A 19,230-nucleotide genomic window follows, 5' to 3' on the forward strand; every position below is an offset into this window, starting at 1 on the left:
ATAGCCGACCGGCTATACCCAGTGTTTCCAATTTCTTTAAAAGGAAATAGTCTAGCCGCACGGCTATACCCGGTTTTCCCATTTTTTTAAAAAAGAAATAGTATTTTCGCGTGGCTATAAGCGGTTTTTAGAAATTTTTTTGGAAAAAGAAATAGTATAGCCGCCCGGCTATACTGTGTTTCCCCAATTTTTTTAAAGCAATAGTAGAGCCGCGCGGCCTGACTTGGTTTTTCCAATTGCTTTAAAAAGAAATAGTATAGCCGGTCGGCGTTACTTGATTTTTCCAATTGTTATAAAAGAAATATTATAGCCGGGCGGCTATACTCGGTTTTTCCAATTTAAAAGAAATAGTACAGCCGCTTGGCAATATACTATTTTTTAATTTTGTTTAAAAGAAATAGTATAGCCGGACGGCTAGACTCGGTTTTTCCAATTTTTTTTAAAAAGAAATAGTATAGCCGCACGGCGATACCTGGGTTTTCCAATTTGTTTAAAAAGAAATAGTATAGCCGCCCGGCTAGACTCCTTTTTTCAAAAAGAGGAATAGTATAGCCGTACGGCTGTACTCGGGTTGTTTTTTGAAAAAGAAATAGCGTAGCTTACTGAATAAGTAATTATTATTTTTTTTGACAAATCCATTGTCCTAATAATGTTTAAAATGTAACTTTGAAACTAGGACAAAAAGATACATATTCAAATAGTCAGGGTCACTGTGTCACCGCCATTAGGGCTTATACGGGGTTTACCAAAACCCCAAAACCCTCTTCTTTCCTTTCTCTGCCCCCATAGCAAAATTGCAAACCCTCGCATTCCATTTCCCGCCTTTTAATTTCTCTATCCTAGGGTTTCAACATTTGCACCAGTCGCAGTACCAATCTACAATCCACAATCCACAATGGTGTTACCGAAGCAGCTGCTCTCTACTGTCGAATCGGCCCTATTGGGCCCGTCGCCTCCGAGCCCGTCTCAAAGAGTGGAGCTCATGCACGCCATTCGCAACTCTCTCTCCTCCTTCCAGTCCCTCCTTTCCTATCCGGTATGGTCCCATTAGTTCTATATCGTTTGGTCTCGGAGCACAATGGAGGACAAGAAAGGAACATGGAAGCGTAGAGATTTTTAAAATTTCGTAATAGGACAGTTTTGAATTGGAAATTATGCTTGGAGTTTACTTCGTTTCTCGGTACCGTTATCTTAATGGTTTTAGGGATTTTACTCTTATTGCTGAATTTTGGTCATTACGTTTTGTAGCCTCCGAAACCCTCAGATCGGGCGCAAGTTCAGTCGAGAGAAGTTAGGCTTCCGGATGGGCCGCCAATTTCGCTTGATGACCAGGACGTCCAGATTGTATGTATACCGCTCGTTCCTTGTTGTTTGGAAGTGTTCATTCTTGTGCCTTCTGCTAAGGGCGTAGTAGAATAACCACTAGATCCCATAAAGTTGAATTTCAAAAAGTGTTAAGGGGTTCAAATTTAATTATAATGGTAATTTTTGAACTGTCTTTTTTTCAAGAATTTAGTTACTACTTGTTATTATTTTGTGGGATATATGAACCAAATTTTCTCTTTCCCAAATGCATAAAGTACATGCTTGGCCATAGAATTCTTGTAAGGGAATTATGCCATGCTTCATACATGATTTAATCATGCATACAACCAAATTTTCATGTTTCGGTCATGTCCTGACTATTTGACGGATTTTATTCCTAGTTCAATCTTCATGTTATAACACATGATTCAGAGAAACCATTTGTCTTCAGACAAAATGTCAAGCTGGTGCAGCATTTTTCGGTTTTCTGCCTCAGTAAGACATATGATATTGCATTTTCTCTTAATACCTTTTCAATTAAATACCTTTTCAATTAATTGAAGTCTGGACTTCTTCTTTAAGTAATTTGCAATTTCATTTAAATTTGCTGGATAGTATATAGCGTTTGAGCTATATTATATATGTTATCTCCATTTTTTTTTTTTTTTTGTGGTTTGATGTTATGTTGGATTATAGGCTTTGAAGTTGAGCGACGACCTCCACCTCAATGAGATAGATTGTGTCTGTTTGCTTATCGCTGCTAATCAAGAGGTAGATTTATAATATCTTTTGTTTCTAATAATATCCCATTGGCCTATAATTTACAAGTTGGCAATATTACGTGATTTTCTGTTTCATTTCTAGTGGGGCTTAATGGGAAGAGAGCCAGTAGAAGTTTTGCGCCTTGCAGCAGGTCTCTGGTACACAGAGAGAAGGGATCTATTAACAGCCCTCTATACACTATTAAGGGTATTCACTCTCCTACCCCTAGTCATCATCCTAAAACCTTTTAATTATTACTTTGGCCCTTTAATTTTTAGTGGATTTTCATACGATTGCAGGCCATTGTGCTTGACCAGGGACTTGAAGCTGATCTTGTGTCTGACATTCAGAAATACTTGGAAAATCTTATCAATAATGGGCTAAGGCGTAGGTTAATATCTCTTATAAAGGTTTGGAACATTGACCAAAGTTTCTTTCTTATTGTACTTATTTCAAGTGTAGTATTTACGTTTGGATTTTGCATGTAAAAAAAAGTTTACTACATCTGCTGACTCTGATCTCTCTTGTTATGAGTTGTTCATTGTTTCACTATGGAATTTTCCAATCAAGAGGATTTTTCATCTACAGATTGGTTCACATGTTTAAGTATTGCTGGGTTTATTGTTTGAAGACAACTTATTATAGCATGTGTTAGAAATATATTCATTTTTTATTTATTAAAGAACTATTTTCCTTGAATGCCACAGTGATCACCTTTTTTTAGTGTGGGCAATTTCACAGTGTTGTCATTTCTCAATATAGTTTTGAACATAATTGTGGTGGGTTTGATTTTAGGAACTCAATCGAGAAGAACCGGCTGGCCTGGGTGGGCCTCACTCTGAGCACTATGTTCTAGATTCTAGAGGTGCCCTTGTGGGGCGGCGTGCTGTGGTTTCTAGGGAGAGGCTCATACTTGGACATTGCCTTGTCCTTTCTATTCTGGTTGTGCGAACGAGTAAGCAACACATTTTATGGGTTTGTTACTATGGTGTTGTTTTTGTGCATACTGAATATTTACAGTGTACTGTTAGATTTTGCATGCGAAGAACTTATAGTTGATCATTATTAAAGATTTAATCACTTTATTTATTGTGAATTTCTTTGGACATTTTGTAAATTTGATTTCCACTGCGTTTATAAACATTATAGTTGAGCTAGTTGATTTGTTCTTAGTTTTCTATGAGATTCATTCTGGTTTGTCATTCATGATTTTAGCTTTTGGGAGGGGAATTATTGTTGTCACTTTTGATAGGCATTGCTTCAATAAATAAACATTTACTGACAAAATGGTCAATTTGCGTCTTTTTGGTGGGTAAAAAGTAGATTCTTCAGGAAAGAAATCTTGAAGCCTAGTATTTTACAAATTTGGGTGTTGTGACTATTGTGAATAGAGTATAGACAAAACGTCTGGTACCAAAGTGCTTGTGATTTAAGATCTTACGATTTGGAAGTACTCAGTACATGCCCCACTAGCATTGCATTTGCCAAGGTTGGCAGTGTCTTGGTTAAAAAACAATGGCAATATTGATGCATTTATATTGACACAACATATGTGATTTATTTGATAGTTTTAAAGCTCATTGTTTATGTATAGCTTGTGTTGGAATCATATGGATGATACTTTTTTTCTGTTGTTTGAACAAAACCAATGGTAATGAATTACACTTTGCAGTGACTTCCATGTGCTCTTAAGATAATTTGTATTAACATCGTTTTACTGTTCTGTTGGAATCCCTTAAGATAATCTATATTAACATCTTTATGTGATATGTTGATTGCAGGTTCAAAGGATGTAAAGGATATACTTTTCGTTTTAAAAGATTGTGCTGCTGAACTTAGCGAGACTAACAACACCATGAAACGTCAGGCATGTCCTTCTCTTCATGTTGAGTGATTTAGTTTTGCTTCTTGTTTCTTTTGTGTTGCTGCCTTGTCACGCTATTTATATATTTATGTTTATGCAGATTACATTTAGTCTTCTTTTTTCTCTTGTGATCGCTTTCATATCAGATGCTCTGAGTGCCGTGCCTGATAAAGCATCTGTCCTGTCCCATGATGCTTCTTTTAGACATGAATTTCATGAAATTGTAAGACAAAATGCTTGGTTGATTTTTCTTCTCAGTGTTAATGAAATTTCTGATGAGGATTCGAAAATTGATGCTCCTTCTGTGCTTCAGGTAATGGCTGTTGGAAATGATCCAAACGTTCAGGGTTTTGTTGATAGCACAAGGCTTGCTTGGGCCGTACACTTGATGTTAATACAAGATGCTATTACTGCAAGGGATACTATATCAAGTGCTTCATCGAGTGATTTGGGTTACCTACAGTCATGCTTAGAAGCCATTTTTTCAAACAATGTTTTCCAATTTATACTAGATAAAGTTCTTCGAACTGCCGCATATCAGGTTGGTTTGTGTTTTCTTCTATTGGATGCTGTCAAAAGTAATGTCATTTAACTTTCCTATATTGTTTCTTATTGGCATCCTTTCTGTAATTTGTGCAGAATGATGATGAGGATATGATTTATATGTACAATGCTTACCTTCATAAGCTGATCACTTGTTTCTTGTCTCACCCACTTGCCAGAGACAAGGTCAGTTGATTTTTTTTTAGTTCTTGGAGTATAACGATATATTAGAAAAAATTAATTTTGATGTATTAAATGTGATAGACTTGGCAGAAAATGTGGTTGAAAGACTAACTTGGCCTATATGTATGCCTCTCATTTATTCTTAAATTTAATTAGACTGCAACTTCAGTGTTATCAAATTTCTACCAACTGACCAAGCTTGTGGATGAGATTTGGATTATTAAAATTTGTATATGCATTGGGAATTGGAGGATAGATGAGAATGAACTAGTATAATTTTGCTTCTAAGTAAATTGGGATTCAGGGTTCTTGATTGTATAATTGAGACATATATTTCTGCATGAGATGTGGATAATGGATACTTTGTTCATGCACTTGGTGCAGCAAGGATTTTTGGTGCAGAACAGGAATTCCAATTCACTACTTCCCTATCTAACTGCTATTGGCTATTGCTGATCGAAACATTTTGCACTTTGGAAATTTAAATTTATTCCCTCCCTCTCTCTCATCAGAATGTATTACAAGTCTGTCTCTCCCTCCCCCCACCCCTATGTATATTTGTAATGTATTTATATAATATAGGTTTCACCCCTCATTTGCAAGTTTTTTCTTACAGCTTGTTGAAGTTTCCTTGCAGGTAAAGAATCGAAGGAGCGGGCTATGAGCATTCTTAGTCCATACCGCATGGCTGGATCACATGATAGTAACTTAACTTCTCCACAAGTCTCTGAAACCGGCCCGTTACCATTTGTCTCTCTCTTGGAGTTTGTGAGCGAAATTTATCAGGTTAATTTGAACAAAAACACTTTTTAACTTTTCATGTTAGTGTGATTGAGATTTTATTTGTCCTTGGATAAATCTATTTTTGAAATAAATTATTTAATAAGAAACAGCAATTTCATTAATGAAGGAAAAAATTATTACTTCAGCTTAAGCCATTAAATTAATTGTTAGACAAACATGTGGACTCCATGTTGGCATGTGACACTCTTTTTCCATTTTGAGGACCTTTCCAATTTTACACCAATTCTTTTTTTAATCCAAATGACAGTGATTTGATGTGCTTGTCTTATTCTGTAATACAAGTACAATTGCTTAACTTCCTTAAGATGTTCTACAGGTTTTATTCAAATAAATTTGAAGCGATGCTTCTTGTTCTCTTGTTTATCTTGCATCTTTCCAGTGTAATGTGTCTTCTTTCGTCTATATGAGTTGGACCTCATATTTGCTTTCTTTATGCATTATTTTCCCCAGAAGGAACCAGAGCTGTTGTCTGGCAATGATGTCTTGTGGACATTTGTGAACTTTGCTGGAGAGGATCATACAAATTTTCAGACTCTTGTGGCCTTCTTGAATATGCTGAGTACCTTGGTATGAAGAACATGTTTCAGCTGGTTTAGAATCTTGATATATGAGGCATGCTTTGCAAGTGTGCAATTTCCTAATTTTCATGTTCTTATGTTCCTTTCAGGCATCTAGTGAAGAAGGTGCTTCAAAGGTTTTTGAGTTACTTCAGGGTAAAGTGTTCCGCTCTGTTGGGTGGAGCACTTTGTTTGACTGCTTATCAATTTATGATGAGAAATTTAAACAATCCCTTCAAACTGCGGGTGCTATGCTTCCGGAATTCCCAGAGGGGGATGCAAAAGCACTTGTTGCTTATTTGAATGTTCTTCAAAAGGTTTTAGTGTGCTTCATTTTTCAATTTATTCACCTTTCAATTGATTTCTTTTGTTCTTATTTACCAGATGGTATAACATAGTTTTGTTTCTCAATTGCTGACAAGTTTTTGTTTACCATAACCTCATTGACTTGTATTTGACATTCATAATGTAATTACCTACTCAACTTAATCTTTCAACAATTTTGATAATATTAAAGTAGACTGCTTATTACAACGAAAAAAGAGAATGAAAATACCAAGTGAAGTTGATTGTTCATTTTATATTCCATTGCTGTTTCTCATATATTCACTTTGTATTGGAGTGAACTTTACTTTTTTCTGGGAACTCAAATGATTTTGTAGATTCCTGGAAAAGTCAGACCCTGCATTGCTCTAGAGCTTAGGAAAGGAGATGGCATATCTGTGCTAATATTCTGTATAGCTTATTGAATGAGACAGTATATCTGTGTGTGGATTAGTTGGAATTTAGTTCCAACTTCTTTTCAACTTGTTCACTAATATTTGACATTCTACATGTCTGTTCTTGATATGTTAGACTTCTTAGTTTGTTCTTGATTCTCAAAAGATGCTCAAAAGATGTCTAGGATTTCATCTGTGTGTGCAAAAGCTGCAGTGCTTTCTGTGCTTATGGGTTAAAATATCTGATCGGGAGAAAATCCTTGTCAGAATGTATCAGCAGCAGAAAAATTCTATGACTTGTATGAATCTTGGTTGTTTCGTTTGTTTAGTTAATTACTACCTGTAGCCCACATGGCACGAACCTGCTATATTTTGTTAGGTTAGATGCCTTTTATCTCTCTACGCAGATGCAATTGTACATTGCAGTCTTTTTACTGGTTTTATGTGGAAAGGAATAACTTCTTTTTATGGTTCTTTGTACTGTGCTGCAGGTTGTGGAAAATGGAAATCCCCTTGAAAGAAAGAACTGGTTTTCTGATATTGAGCCTCTATTCAAGCTCCTTGGTTATGAAAATGTCCCTCCTTATGTGAAGGTTGATGGCTGTATTTTAATGCTGCTTTGCTGAGGAGTATCCTAGTATACCATTTTTGACTTCTTTATTGATTGTTGGAAGCTTCAATTGAATTCTTTGTTGTTGATAAAGAACGTTGCTAACTGTTGCAGGGTGCTTTGCGTAATGCAATCACAACTTTTGTTCATGTCTCCCCTGTCCTAAAAGATACAGTTTGGAGTTATCTTGAGCAGTACGATCTACCTGTGGTTGTTGGATCTCATGCTGGGAAGAGTGCACAGCCCATGGCAGCACAGGTTGGTTTTGGGTGGTAGTATGTGGTAGTTAGGTGTCAAATAAATAAAACAAAGCCATTAAAAAGCCATCTTTTTAATTGTTTTCCTGACCCTGTCACGTTCCTCTATGAAACCTTTCCTTAGTTTTAGGGTAGTCTAAGGTTAGTTGGGATTTATTTGTCTTACATCTGAGTTTAAAGGGCCCAATATAGACGCTTGTCAGATGCATAAAGTAAGCTTATACTTATTTAACTCAACTTTGGTACCTGGTAGAATATAAGTATCAAAATAGGTAATGTCTAGTGGACTTCAAGTATTGGGCGTCTAAAAGGCATTAGGATTTGTTATTTATATTTTACCTCATCTATTCCTTTATTGTCTGAATAAGCAAAGTTATTTATGTCCTCCAATAGGAAATTCGTGCAAACTCTTGTGGGATAATAAGGAAAAAATTCTCCATATATGTTTCTTAGCAATTTATTATCATAAATTTTGAAGTGTAGCTATGATGCGGATGTTGCAACTAATGTTTTTATGGGTCATGCATGTTGAACTTATGTCAAAGGGGTGTGAAGAGTAATTGGCATATGTATGCCTTAATTGTGACAGTTAATAAATGTGATATATATATGTTGTCATTTCCCTTGTGTGTATTATTATTGCTGTCAGTAAGACTAGAGGGTGTAGGTTGGTTTGGCAACATACTTCCAGAAGTTCTTTGGGTATAGTAACTAGTTACAAGGTAATTTACCAGTCCTATATGTATTTTATATGTGAAAACTATCATGTCTTTTACAGGTATATGACATGCAATTTGAGTTGAATGAAATCGAAGCAAGGAGAGAACAATATCCTTCAACAATATCTTTCCTTAACCTGTTAAATACTCTTATTTCTGAAGAAAGAGACCTAAGTGATAGAGGGCGTAGGTTGGTTGCTGGTTTGTCTAATATTTCTTTGGATTTTTTACTTCTTTTTCGGGAATGCTCACCCTATTGACGAGAGGTTTTTCCTGTTTGGCAGATTCATTGGCATCTTTAGGTTCATCTATGATCATGTTTTCAGGCCGTTCCCCCAAAGAGCCTATGCAAATCCTTGTGAGAAATGGCAGTTGGTTGTTGCTTGTCTTCAGCATTTTCATATGTAAGTTAATCCTACGGTCCATGTCAGAAGCTTGTATTTTTTTTTTAATGGTTTTATTGCATCTTATCTGCAAGGTTTCTTTCCACCAGATCCCCTGTTTACTGTCTTTTCTCAGTTTTTATTACCTGAACCAGGTCTATCTGTTTGGTATAATAGTGTAATTTTATACTTTTTGTGGTTTAATATCGGATTTTGAATGTCGAAAAATTTGGATCTTCGTGTGATTTACGATGCAGGATATTGAGTAATCTTCGTGTGATTTACGATGCAGGATATTGAGTATGTATGACATCAATGAGGAGGACATCGACGTTGTCGCTGACCGTTCTCAGCTTTCAACAGTAACACAACCATCTCCACTCCAGATGCAGCTACCCATATTAGAGTTGCTAAAAGTTTGTGCTTATTCTTCCTTCTGTTCATTTGTTCTATTCAATTAATGTCATATCAAGCATATGCATGTTAAAATCTAATGATTGCGTTGTGTTTTATGTACTTTGATTAGTACAATTGTTGTTATTATTGTCATCTTGGTTTTGAAGGGATTTTCTGTTGATGTTGTGATTGCTTGATCCAACATAGAAAGACAACATTGTGCCCATTCTCTCATAACAAAAATTTTGTTACAGGATTTCATGAGTGGCAAAACTGTTTTCCGGAACATTATGGGTATTCTTTTGCCTGGAGTCAATACCATCATAACTGAACGGACAAATGAAGTGTATGGCCCACTTTTAGAAAAGGCTGTGCAACTCTCTTTGGAAATTATAATCCTTGTCTTGGAGAAGGATTTGCTTCTTTCTGATTTCTGGCGTCCTCTTTACCAGGTATTATTTTATTGTACTGAATGCGTAGCTTATTTTTACATGCACTTTGGCAGACTTGTTTTTTGGAATGGATGTATAAGATATCTGTGCATTATTCTGAAAATTATTTCTGTTTTACAGTGCATGAGTTAATACTTTCTCAGAAACTATGTTTCAGTAGAAACTATAATTTTTAGGACACTTGTTTCCTCAACGTTGGACACAACTTTGTGTGCTTAAATAAACTTACGAGAATACAACATTATACAGATTTACTATTTTTTATCAAGAAACTTACAAGCAGGTGTTTCGTCATTGTTTTGATATATATGGTTCTTTGCAGTGCAAACATGCGCCCAAATGTAGATAAATATATAAATAAAAGATTCACTTATATATGTTATCCTGTCATCATGTCTTTTTGCAGCTGGGATATCGATGCCCTGTCTGTGCCAATACACAACATTCATTTCCATGCCCAATTATAATACAATGTAATTTTACTAATAGATGGTTGCATGACCTAAAAAGCTTGTTTTGAGCATTGTTCATGGGTGCAGTACATGCCAAATTCTTTTTCAAGGATTTGTTCTAATTACTAATCCTTTTCTCTGCAGCCTCTGGATGTTATACTCTCTCAAGATCATAATCAAATTGTAGCCTTACTGGAATATGTCAGATATGATTTTCGACCTCAAATTCAGCAGTGCTCTATCAAAATCATGAGTATATTAAGGTAAGTCCCTTCTTCCATTCTGTGTTTTGCTTTGTCATCTTGATCTGCTCTGATGGGATCTGATATGGCCCAAAGCTTTATGCATGTAACCTTTTTCAAAAATCGCACAAATATCATATTTTCATGATAAATTTCTAATACACAACATCTGATGGAAGCTTAAATGATGTTGTATTATTATTATTTTGGGACACAGTTCTCGCATGGTTGGGCTTGTACAGTTACTGCTAAAATCCAATGCTGGAAGCTGTTTGATTGAGGATTATGCAGCCTGCCTAGAATTACGATCAGAAGCATGCCAGATCACAGAGAACACAAGTGAGGATCCAGGTGTACTGATATTGCAGGTTTGTCCTGTCATTTCCATGATTTCTTCCTATCCAATAGCTATTGTCTTCTTGAATATGCTGACATAGTTTCATTTCTATTTTTACAGCTTCTAGTAGACAATATCAGTCGGCCAGCTCCCAATATCACCCATTTACTACTCAAGTTTGATCTTGACAGCCCCATTGAACGGACTGTATTACAGCCAAAGTTTCATTACAGGTTTAGCTGCTTTAAAGATACCCTAATGGTTTCATGTCTATGTAATCCAATTTCTGTCTAGTGAATTGTGCTCCATAATGTTGTTTGCAGTTGCTTGAAGGTTATTCTTGAAATCTTGGAGAAGCTTTCAAAGCCTGATGTAAATGTGTTACTTCATGAATTCGGTTTTAAGGTTAGATCAAACAGTCTGTACCTCTTTTGGGACATCTCTTCCTTCTTTCTGTTCTCTTTTGGAGCACACATTTCATTGTTTGTTTGAATTTTTCCCACGGTTTGTCTTAGAGAATTTCTTGACTATTTGCAGCTCCTTTATGAGTTGTGCCTAGATCCACTGACAGGTGGTCCTACTATGGATCTGTTGAGTAGTAAAAAGTATCGGTTTTTTGTAAAGGTAAAGATGCACTCATCTTTTAATATGTGATGCTCTTGAATAAAACTTTGAAGTGCTGATATATCTTTGTCTTATCCTAATTGCTGTTTTCATTCTTCTTTTCTCATATGCCTTTTATCACAACAGCACCTAGATACAATTGGGGTTGCCCCACTTCCTAAACGGAATAACAACCAGGCGCTTCGCATCAGTTCCCTTCATCAGGTTTCTTCTGTAATTATTTGGTTGTTGTGATATCACACCTTTTGCATCTCTTAGTGAACTTTCCAAAATGCAGAACTGATAGTATAGTGGACGACATATAGTGATTACTTTGTATAGATTGCCTTATTTATTTGTTGTAGAAAAAAAAGTTTTTTTTATTGGTAGAGGCAAACATGGGTATGTGAAGGATGAGGCTGTTCTACGTTAGGTGTCTTTCATTTTGTTTTGTTGACATTCATTCTGCATCCTACTGCATCAACAGCCTATGTTTCAAGGTCACTCTTTTTCAGTCTTCAAGCCTTAGCCATGACTCATAAATCCTTATAAGCAAATATTTTGGCACATGGGTGGTGTACTTTTGTAGTTCTTTATATTTGTGATGCTTGCTTTCCAGTCCATAATTTAAATATTGTTTCTTTCTTTTTTCACTTCTCTCTTATTCACAGAGAGCTTGGCTTCTGAGACTGTTAGCCATTGAACTGCATGTTGGTGATGTCAATAGCTCTACTCACCGAGAGGCATGCCTTAGCATCCTTGCGCACCTTTTTGGGCAGGAAAATGTTGAAACTGGAATTGATTTCCTCGTGTCTCATTCCTTTTCTCTTCAAGATGGCGTGGAACATGCTGGAACCAGAACTGTTAGTAAGAGTAAGGTATTGTTGATTGCTTAAATGTACATGTGTACCTTAATCTCATGCCACTGTGGGCTAACAAATCTTTTTATCATTAGTAATTTCTTGTTTTATTATTTTCTGAAAGCTATTCCCATTTCAAGTTTTTATTTATTTATTTTATTGATTTTAGGTGTATTTGACAGTCTGCTAATTATCTTCAATCAACCATGCCTTTATATTAGAGATAATTTCAATTAAGTATTTTTGAAAATATAATAGTCTTTATTAGGAATTCTAAGCCGTAAACGATTCTCAATATGTAAAATCTCGGGGTCTCTCATCATTACCAATTGGTTTCAGGTTGGATTCTCTAGTATAATAAGTATCTAATAATATTAATATTTAGTTAAATATCATTTCTAATTTTTATTTTACTAGTTATGGAAGAGTTAATCTTTGACTTAGCTTCATGCTATAAACAATCAGGGTTGAGGGTGGTCATTATCATAGGAGTAAATATTGTTTTCGTTTTAGAACTTTCTGGAGTTTCTGTACAATATCTGTTCTTGCTGTCAGATACAACTTAGATTCTTGTCCATTTCAGGTGTTGGAGTTGCTTGAAGTAGTGCAATTTAAATCCCCAGATACCACAATGAATCTGTCTCCAGTTGTTTCTAATACAAAATATGAATTGTTGGTAATATTCTGTTTTGTAATTGATACTATATTTTAAATTCCTTGACAGTTGACTTGCTTGGTAACAGTCTGATCGTTATATCTTATTTTGTTTCACTTATGCTGCATTTGGTCAAATATGTTTCTTAGGTGGACGACGTACTTAATTATCCTACAACTTCTGGGAAGGGTGGTGTTTATTATTACTCAGAGCGGGGTGATCGATTAATAGACCTTGCTTCATTCCGTGACAAACTTTGGCAGGTTGCTTGATTAAGTTCCAGAAAGTGAATTTATTCCTTAAGTACTAGATGTTAATTGTTTTCATCCCTGAATTGAAAACAGATAGTCCTGTTACTGATTTATATTGTTTTTTTTTTCTTGGTCAGAAATTCAAATCTGTTTATCCCCAGTTGAGTAACATTGGAAGTGACGTAGAGCTGAATGATGTAAAAGAAACAATTCAACAGTTGTTGAGATGGGGATGGAAGCACAATAAGAACCTTGAGGAGCAAGCTGCCCAACTACATATGTTAACTGGCTGGTCGCATATTGTTGAGGTCTGTTCTTTTCTTTCATAGTTTGCATGATTGAGAAGTCTTCAATTTGGTTTTAGCCTTGAACTACTAATAATTTGTCAGCATTACGTTCACCAATATTTGTCATTTTTCTTCTTCCTTTTTTTGTTGGTAGATATCTGCATCCAGAAGGATATCATCACTTGGAAATCGATCTGAAGTTCTATATCAGTATGTCTATTATTGTAATCTGTCTTTTTCTTCATTTCCTATTCCTCTCGTAACACATTGTCTTGCCATTAACAGGGTTCTTGATGCTGCTCTTACTGCTTCTGCTTCTCCAGACTGTTCATTGAAGATGGCAATTATGTTGTGCCAGGTATGACTGATTTATTTTTCTGGTCTTACAATGTTGCTTCAATTTGAAAGTTATTGCTGATCTCTAATTTAAAAACAAAAATTTCTTAGGTTGCACTGACATGCATGGCGAAGTTAAGAGATGAAAGGTTTTTATTCCCTGGTGGTTTTAATTCTGATAGTTTGGCATGTCTTGATATTATCATGGCAAAACAATTACCCAATGGAGCTTGTCACGCAATCCTGTTTAAGCTTACGTTGGCAATCCTTAGACATGAATCATCAGAAGCCTTAAGGAGACGGTATGGTCCTGTTCAGGATATCGGTTCTGCTGCTTCCATGCTTGTTTAAACTCTTTCAGTCTGCATCTGACCTTCTGGAAATTGTTTTCAGGCTATATACTTTGCTTCTTAGCTATTTTCAGTACTGTCAACATATGCTTGATCCAGATGTCCCGTCAACCGTTCTGCAGTTCTTGCTGCTTGATGAACAAGATGGTGATGATATGGAACTCCAGAAGGTATGTAGTTCTATCATTTCAATGTATTGCTTTTAATTTGCACTAAATATCATCCGGTGGAAAGAATAGCATTAACAATGGTGATGCTACTTATGTTATTTCCTCAGATCAATCGAGAGCAGGCTGAACTTGCTCGTGCCAATTTCTCTATATTAAGGAAAGAAGCTCAGCCTATTTTGGATTTGGTAAGTGTCTCATTCTTGCCCTGACTTTTTGTATCTAATAGAAAATATAGCTTGATATTTTAGGTTACTCAAGACCAAATATATTGCTAATATGGAAGGAGTTGGATCTGAATTATAATTTAAATGGAAGAGTTCTTCTGTCGAACATGTTTTTGCTGCTAGGAAGGTTCTGCGGTATTAGGATTATGTAGTTTTGAGTGCATACGCATCACACAGTCATGCATACACAATATAAAATTGTTACTGCTTCTAATATCTTTAATCATTATTACAATGCAAATACTATTTTCCCTTTATTTTTTAATCTTTGACATATTTTCCTTCAACTATGTACCTTCAGGTAATAAGGGATGCTACTCAAGGCAGTGAACTTGGGAAGCAAATGGCACTCTATGTTTTGGATGCATTGATTTGTGTAGATCATGAAAGATATTTCTTAAGCCAACTTCAAAGCAGGGGTTTCTTAAGATCTTGCTTAATGAGCATCAGCAATTTCTCTCATCAGGTGCTTGTTTAATAAACTATCAAGTCCAATAGCAGGGTGGTTTTGATTGTATGATACTAGGCATTATTAACATCATTAACCTTTATTTGACACGTTTAAGTTTAGCCAACTGTAAGATCTCTTTCGACTTTGGTAAAATGCTTTTCCTTGTTACCTGAAATCCAAATTATCCAATAATTCCTGATAAGTTGTTTACTAGAAAACATACCCGAGTTTGGGTTGGGAACTGGTGGTCAGCACTGCAGTGGTTCTACTGTATAGGAACTTTTGCTTTGTATTTAACTGCTATATTTACATATAGTGCTTTGTTAATTTTGTAACGCTGGGACAAAATATATTTACATATATTTACACCAGCAGCACTATTACAAGTCTGACCCATATTGACAATTGGAAAAAAAAAAAACTCACTTAAAAGGTAAAATGAAAGAAACTTTGCCATTTTTTACTGTGTAAAATCCTTTGAGGAAGTAACATATGTGCCCTCCCTAACCGACCTTTTGCAAATTCTTTCACCACCCAATTTTTAGTGTATATGTGAGTTTGATTTGATTTGAAGTTTGGTGAAGCTATTGTATTTTCTTCTATGATATCGATGTCTTGGTTTGTCATATTATCTTCTGTTGATTTTTTTTTCGGGTGCTCTTTCACGTTGCTTCTTTTCCTTTTTAACTTCACATCTCACATAATTTTGCTAAAAAATTGTTCTAGGATGGTGGACAGCGAGCATACACTCTCGAGGCTGAACTTGCTTTACTACTAAGAATAAGTCACAAATATGGGAAATCTGGAGCTCAGGTTATCTTTTCGATGGGTGCTTTGGAGCATATCGCTTCATGCAGGGCAGTCAACTTTCTCGTAAGTGCTGCTTATGTGTTTTATTTATTTCAAAGAAACACAAACTGCTTTCTGTGCTTATTCAGAAAATTTCTTTTATCTCATTGCTGAATTTCATGCGAATGCAGGGAAGCTTGAGATGGGTTGGCACTAAGCATCAAAGAGATGTTCCAGTGGATATCAAGAAGCAAAGGATGGTTATAACTCCTATTCTTAGATTAGTGTTTTCTCTGTTGTCGTTGGTCGATACTTCTGAATTTTTTGAGGTTAGCCTTCCTTTATTTTCTTTTTAGAAAGCTTTTGAAATTTCTGGTTCTGTTGTCCTAGAATATTGGTTTTATCATGGCATGCTTCATCTACTAGACACAATTTTACCTGCTGAAATCCATTCAATATACCTTGCAATTGGGATGTTGGAATTGAAGAAATAACAACCTAGTAGCGAAATTGTTTTTATTTCTTGAGAAGGCTTGAAACAAATAATAACTATTTCTAATGCTGTATTTTAAGTTGCAGGTCCTGTCAAATACTTGTCAAAGATGTGTTGTATCAGCTATATGTTATTAAACTTTACTTAAATAGCTTGCATACCTGTATGAAGCATAAAATATCCAATTGATGAAGTATAGAATCCTACATGAATATAACACCTAGGATTTTATTATGATTAAATGGGCGGGAAGCTTATACAATTTTGTAATTTCATTATGTAAATTCAGTAAAAAACACTAACTTGTAAAGGCCACGTCTTGTAAAAATCACTAACTTGTTTTTTCTTTTCTTTTCTGTTTCTAAATATTTGCCTAAGGTTTCTGTCAGTCTTGGTTTTCTATATTCAATGTCCCTTTGTATTTCAGAAAATGCTGTTTCCGTTATAATTTGGATTCATATAATAGGTGAAGAATAAAGTTGTTCGAGAAGTCATAGATTTTGTCAAAGGGCATAGATCACTTTTTGATCATGTTCTTCAGGAAGACATTTCCGAAGCTGATGAATTGGTGATGGAGCAGATAAATCTGGTTGTTGGTATACTTAGCAAGGTAACTGTTCTTTATAATCTATTTTGGATTGCATGAATTGTGTTAAAGAAGCTGTGGTCAACTTCTGCTTAAAGCTAGCTTCGTTAATGTGCCTCCAAAAATGGTTTTTGAACAGTTTAGGCCTGTAACATGGTTGAGTAGGATATGATCATTTGCGTTTTTTTGGGGCATTTAACTGGATCCCTAAAATCCATTTTCCCAGTTTCCTCATGTATTGTTCTATAAACTGCAATGCTGTTTATTTTTCTGCAAGAGTTTCCTGTCTACTTTTTTCATTCCATTTGGTTAGTAAAGGCTTAGTTGGCTTGAGTTTAATAATGCAATGCAGTTAAACGTTTCCTCCTTTGTAGGTTTGGCCTTATGAAGAGAGTGATGAATGTGGCTTTGTTCAAGGGCTTTTTGGTTTGATGCATGCTCTTTTCTCTCGTGACTGGGAGTCTGTCAGTTCTGCTCGATCAGTTCAATCCGTTGAGGTTTGTACATGTTCTTTTAAGGGAACGTAAATTGACCTATTGACTGTACAGTCCTTGTAATTTAGTTTTTGATATTTCTGTTTTCTGTTTCCCCTTGTTTGATGGCGAATGAGCAGAATAAGAGGAAGTCAGAGCTTAACTCGTTTCGATTATGCTTCAGCCTGAGCTCTTATCTATATTTTCTGGTCACAAAGAAATCACTTAGACTGCAGGTAGGTAGATAATCATTGGGCTGATCTGCATGTTATTAATGATTGACCTGCTCAAGTTGTATTGGCTTGATAGATCTGTTGATACTTCACTAACGAACTTGCTGCACTACAGATCTCAGACGTTCCCCCTGATTACAATGCTGCTGTTCGTCTTCAACATCCCACATTGAGTTTGCTTGGTTCTTTTCTCACTTCTGTCACAACTGCTCTTGAAAGAGCCACCGAGGAAAAATCTTTACTACTAAATAAGGTAAAATTGGATTCAAACAACATTTCCTGTTTTATCACTTCACACAAAAATTTGAACATTAAATTACTATTACCTTTTTTTATATATTCTGCAGATTCGAGACATAAATGAAGTATCAAGACAGGAGGTGGATGAAATTATCAATATGTTTGCTCAGCAAGTTTGTATGTCATCATCTGACAATATTCAGAAAAGGTACTGCTTGAGTTGTCTTTTCATTTTATTTTTCCTCCAGATTTTTCATTGATATGTTTAATCATTTCAATAATGTCTGTCAATTTGTTGTGTTAAGTGAGTTTTGATAAAACTCCCTTAATTATAAGTTATAACCTAATGAGAAATTGTATATCTGCCCAATGCAAGTTATAGATATCAGCATATCCTTGAGATTGTCATTCACTAGTGAGCAGCAAGTTATGGGTATCAACATATATTTGAATGTATGTTGAAATATATACTGATGACAGTGACAAGCAAGAGAACATGAATTAAAAGTGATGGATTTGTTTTTCAATTTACTTGGAATTAGTGACAGTTATTAATTAATCGTTTATCATGTCTGCTATTGTCCTTTGCTCAAAAGCAGCTGCAATTACATATTCCCCATTAAGAAGTAAAATCGTTGTCTTTGTTCAATTGATTTGCCCAAGTAGTTCAACTTCATCAGAATTAGTCTGTTTGATTAACACATATTTCTTTTTTCTTTTTTTTTTCTGGGAACATGAAGCATATAATTTTCTATTGGATTCTCTTCTTTTTTTTTTCCAGGAGATATATTGCGATGGTAGAAATGTGCCAGGTTGTTGGTATCCGAGATCAGTTAGTAACTTTATTACTTCCACTCGTGGAACATGTGCTGAATGTTTTCCTAATCCATTTTCAGGACAGGTATGCACCTCTTCGTTTCTTTCTTTCTTTTCTGTCTTTTGTTTCCTCGGAGAAGGGTTGGTTGTGGAAATATGTTGAGGCTCAATGTTGATGAATGGCGACTTTTTTTGGTCAATGTTGTTTTTCCTTGACAGATCTTTGGTATCCGATGCCAATGGATCTTTGAAGGCAATTACTTGTGGTGCCAAATCTGACCCGGGTCAGGACATATCTTCGTTGTGTGGAAATCTGATTCCAACTTTAGAACGACTTGAGTTACTAAGCGAGGTCTGCTTCTTACTATGTGGCCCGGTCATTCTCAGTTACTAAGTGTGAAATTTTCTTTAATGTTTCTTTCTTCTCTTCTCAGGATAAAGTAGGCCACAATCTTAAGGTGTTTCGCAGATTAGTGACTTCACTCGAGGAAATGACGATTCAAAGGTTGGGTTCGTGAGGATGCCCTAATTGGCTATAATAGTTTGACTCGATAAATTTCACATAATGTATTGAGTTATGTGTTCTGATGTTGTAGTGTTGTATTATATTAGGATTGATTGTCATTAAGGGTATGCCATCATGATGCAATCTGTAAAATGATAACTTTGTTACAATTGTGCAAAGTAATACAACTTTTTTTGTCAGTCAAACAGAGCATTACTCTGTTTTCAAGCTGGAGTTTGTGCAAAACATCAACTGTTGCTGAAGTTTTGATGTAAAATTCAATATCAAAACATCCATCAAGGAAAAAAACCCAGTGATTTGTT

The 19,230-nt window shown here is 35.5% G+C and overlaps 1 protein-coding gene across 1 annotated transcript; it reads left to right on the forward strand.

Annotated features, from left to right (window-relative positions):
* On the forward strand, nt 697–19,135 carry LOC18769496 (nuclear pore complex protein NUP205). The gene is made up of 45 exons (XM_020568381.1): nt 697–1,036; nt 1,249–1,344; nt 2,002–2,076; nt 2,170–2,274; nt 2,367–2,477; nt 2,863–3,022; nt 3,849–3,934; nt 4,032–4,154; nt 4,245–4,472; nt 4,571–4,664; nt 5,295–5,443; nt 5,912–6,028; nt 6,129–6,335; nt 7,229–7,330; nt 7,462–7,605; nt 8,383–8,513; nt 8,608–8,727; nt 8,999–9,122; nt 9,357–9,554; nt 10,151–10,269; nt 10,466–10,616; nt 10,706–10,818; nt 10,909–10,990; nt 11,123–11,209; nt 11,336–11,413; nt 11,860–12,066; nt 12,632–12,724; nt 12,853–12,966; nt 13,092–13,262; nt 13,396–13,451; nt 13,527–13,599; nt 13,689–13,879; nt 13,971–14,097; nt 14,205–14,282; nt 14,623–14,787; nt 15,499–15,645; nt 15,753–15,890; nt 16,521–16,664; nt 17,015–17,137; nt 17,254–17,349; nt 17,462–17,599; nt 17,694–17,794; nt 18,368–18,487; nt 18,622–18,754; nt 18,837–19,135. The coding sequence occupies exons 1-45, from the start codon at nt 896–898 to the stop codon at nt 18,918–18,920; spliced, it is 5,640 nt and encodes a 1,879-aa protein (XP_020423970.1). The 5' UTR covers nt 697–895; the 3' UTR covers nt 18,921–19,135.

This window comes from Prunus persica, chromosome G7 (genome assembly GCF_000346465.2).
Source record: "Prunus persica cultivar Lovell chromosome G7, Prunus_persica_NCBIv2, whole genome shotgun sequence".
NCBI classification, from domain to species: Eukaryota; Viridiplantae; Streptophyta; class Magnoliopsida; order Rosales; family Rosaceae; genus Prunus; species Prunus persica.